The sequence below is a fragment of the Chiloscyllium plagiosum genome, chromosome 20 (genome assembly GCF_004010195.1).
Source record: "Chiloscyllium plagiosum isolate BGI_BamShark_2017 chromosome 20, ASM401019v2, whole genome shotgun sequence".
NCBI classification, from domain to species: domain Eukaryota; kingdom Metazoa; phylum Chordata; class Chondrichthyes; order Orectolobiformes; family Hemiscylliidae; genus Chiloscyllium; species Chiloscyllium plagiosum.
In genome coordinates, this window is record NC_057729.1 from 60,208,283 (window position 1) to 60,212,327 (window position 4,045).

The window sequence follows — 4,045 nt, forward strand, 5'->3', positions numbered from 1 at the left end:
CTTAAACATTTATGCAGCTAAAGGGAATGTTGGTTAAAGATACCGTAGTTAGTGCTTATTTTATTCCAGGCACACCAGCCTAGGAGCACATCCTTCCTGTATCTATCCTCTCGAGCTCTTGAAGATTTTTGTTCATTTGAAGTGTTTCATGTTTAGATACTCCAGAGAAGACAGCTTCAAGCTCCTCAATCTCTCCTGCCAGGGCAATGCTGCTGTTAGTATTCAATTCACTGGTGCATGTTACTGGCTGCTTCGTGGACTGGAACTGACAATTGAGACTGAAAGGTTACTGTATAAAATATCTTCAATGTTATTGCCAGACGTGAGTGGTTTTAGGAAAATGACCTTGACTTACGGGCATTGAGTGTCAGAGCACTTCCTGTTGTGGGGCATCCTGTTTAGATTCAATCTATTGATATCTATTAGAACTGACTTGCAGTGGCTCAAAGTGGTCAGAGCATTATGGCTGTCATCGAAGCTGGTAACAAACTTCCCATGGTTTCAAAATCGTAAATGATAGAGTAGGTACGAGGTCTGATGACACTGTTGGAGTACTGATGTTGTTGTTAATCACATTAACTCGGCAGGAGTTGACTGAATTTATATTGTCTCTTTCTGAATCTCAAGATGTCTCTCTGGGCAATATGTCTCCAATAAACAGCAATGTGACAATGCACAGGGATCATCTGTTTTGATTTAAATTGGAGTCCAGCCTTGGTCAACAGCCAGTGTGGAGTTTGCACATTCCCCTATGATTGTGTGGGCCCCCTCCAGGTGCTCTGGTTTCCTTGCACAGTTCAAATATTTGTGGGTTAGGTGGGTCATTTGTGCGAAATTGTCCACAGTGTCCAGGATTGTGCAGAATAGGTGGATCAGCCATGGGAAATGCAGTGGTACAAGGATGGAGTGCTCCAGGTGGGATGCTCTTTGGATGGTTGGTGGGGTTTGATGGGTCAATTCTCTCATGCCACACTGTTGGGATTCTATTCTATGATTGAGGATAAAGGCTATTCTATGATTGAGGATAAAGCAGGGTGTCCTTGGAGAAGGAGCATGTGGTATGTATCAATGCTCTCGATGCCTTTAGATGGGGTACTGGGCTAATGGTCGGATACTTGGTAGTGTGGATGAGCAGAGGGATCTTGGTGTCCATGTACACAGATCTCTGAAAGTTGCCACCCAGGTAAATAGTGCGGTGAGGAAGGCATATGGCGTACTGGCTTTTATTGGTAGAGGAATTGAGTTCCGGAGTCCTGAGGTCATGATGCAGTTGTATAAGACTCTGGTGCGGCCGCATCTGGAATATTGTGTGCAGTTTTGGTCGCCATACTATTGGAAGGATGTGGAGGCACTGGAACGGGTGCAGAGGAGGTTTACCAGGATGTTGCCTGGTATGGAAGGAAGATCGTATGAGGAAAGACTGAGACACTTGGGGCTGTTTTCATTAGAGAAAAGAAGGTTTAGGGGTGACTTGATTGAGGTGTACAAGATGATTAGGGGGTTAGATAGGGTTGACAGTGTGAACCTTTTCCCGCGTATGGAGTCGGGTATTACAAGAGGGCATAGCTATAAATTAAGGTGGGGGGGGTAGATATAGGACTGAAGTTGGGGTAGGTTCTTCACTCAGCGAGTCGTACGTTCATGGAATGCCCTGCCAGTAGCAGTGGTGGACTCTCCCTCTTTATGGGCATTTAAGCGGGCATTGGATAGGTATATGGAGGATAGTGGGTTAGAATAGGTTAGGTGGGCTTGGATCGGCGCAACATCGAGGGCCAAAGGGCCTGTACTGCGCTGTATTCTTCTATGTTCTATGTTCTAAATGCCCAAACTATTTAACCTGACAAAGCATCACTATCATACCTTGGAAAACAATGGAACAGCTGAAACAATACTTTTTTCCCTGTCAAGAAGATAACAACTCCTTCTTGATCCACAAGCTATAGGGACCAGATGTACTTCAGTAATTTATTCCCATTCCCAGTACTAATGGATGAACCTTCAAGTGTACAAAGACACAAGCCTAAACCTATCCCTATCCAAATTGACACATTTGCTGGACATAGTCCTATCCTGTTTCTCTTTCCTGAACCCAAGCTTAACTGTAAAATCCATAAAATCAAATTTCAGATATACATCAACTGAAGCATGATCTGACTTCTTGAGCAGACTTCAAAGATACAAACTGCAACTTGTGAAATACAGTTTTGCAGCATGTAATCTCCAAACACCAGTTATACAACAATGCAAGAATCTAATCAAATTGGAGTGGAATTTGTCTTATGAAAACATTTTGTACGTTTACTTTAGAAATGGTGATCAACAACAATCTCACTCATGTTTACTTACCCCACATTCCAGTTTTACACTGGAGTACTTCAGTGCAAATTCTTTAATCCTGTTCACATAGACTGTATTATAGAACTTAATAAGGTCACCCCTCTCCTCCTGAAGAGTTACAGGACACCTGGACACTTTGGCAGGAGACAATGAAGGACTACTTGCTTTGCCAGGATAACGTACAATGCTATTTTCTGGACGATCACCACTTAGCACTAGAAGTGGAACAAAATAAAAAGAAAAATTGTTTTTCTCAGATTTTAATTTCTGCATAACGCTTACTTTTCTTATTTCATTCTCAGTGAAAACAAAAACAATGTACAAGTAGTGTAATTTCAATTTATTTTCTATTTCTCAAGGTAAAAGAAACCCAGTATTGGGGATTATATTGCTTGATCATTTTCAAAGCGCCCGGGTCAGAAGGGTAGTGACTAATAGAGAGAATAACGGACCCTTGCTTCTGCCCTAGCAACGTGCTCTACTTTCACTCCTAAGAATATGCCTTAAAAGATTTCATTTCTCGCATCAATCATTTACTCTACTGGCAAAGTAACTTGCAGCAATGAGGACAGTGAAGACTGGGGAGAGAAAGGATGACAGAGAATCAACATCTCAAAACACCAGACTGAGCTGCGGTGCCTGACCATTATACATGTACAACTGAAATCTCCATTTTATCACAACAACCTAAATCAAGTACCATTAATGTATGATAACAATTTTCACAACATAACAATTAGGAGGTGGAGTGGGCCATTCAGTCCCACAAGCTTGCTCCACCATTCAATAAGATCATGGTTGATATCTTTACTCCATATGCCCACCAATAAAATGGAGGGGCAGAAATAGGCTGCTCCATTTTGGTCTGTTATTCAATGAGATCATGGCTGATATAATATGTACACCCTTAATAACTTTCCACCCCCATTTTAATTAACAGTCTATGAACTGAAAAATCCATAAACCAGGAGCCCCCCTCAGACCTATAGTCTCACTACCCGGAACACCAACTTACAGACTGGCCAAAGAACTACACGCAAGACTGAAGTACCTAGTAGAAGAGTCACAGCACTCCATCCACTCTACCCAGGAATTCCTAAAAACACCAAAATAGAGGAAGATGAAGCAATGATTTCATTCGACGTAACAGCACTGTTCACCTCCATCAACATCGACCTAGCGAAGGAAACACTCGCCACATTTTTAGAAGAGACCATCACACACACACCAACCACCATCAATCACATTACCAACGAAAACCATGAAGCTAGTGGACCTGTGCCTCACCACCCACTTCACTTTCAACAACATAGTCTACAAACAACGGCACACCATGGGATCTCCGCTATCAGGATTCATAGCAGAAGCGGTAATGCAAAGGCTAGAACAAAGCCCTACCAATCATCAAACCAAAAATCTAGGTTCGCTACGTAGATGACACATTTGTCATCACAAAACGAAACAAGATAGAAGAGACATTAACATCATCAACAACATCCTCACAGGCATAAAGTTCACCAAGGTGGAAGAAACTGACAACAAACTCGCATTTCTGGACGTCACAGTAGAAAGAAAGGACAAGGGAGAACTACAAACCTGCATATACAGAAAACTGACAAACACTGACCAAATACTTAACTACACCAGCAACCATCCCAACACACACAAACAAAGCTGTATCAGAACACTATTCCAACGAGCCACCACA

General features: G+C 42.2%; 1 protein-coding gene across 2 annotated transcripts in view; it reads right to left on the minus strand.

The window, feature by feature from the left end:
- LOC122560329 (retinoblastoma-like protein 1) overlaps positions 1 to 4,045 on the minus strand; it is a 25,929-nt gene that overhangs the window by 20,014 nt on the left and 1,870 nt on the right. For both annotated transcript variants that reach the window (XM_043710972.1, XM_043710971.1), the window contains exon 3: positions 2,347 to 2,552. In XM_043710972.1, the coding sequence (XP_043566907.1) occupies positions 2,347 to 2,552 (206 nt within the window). The remainder of the gene's footprint in view (positions 1 to 2,346; positions 2,553 to 4,045) is intronic.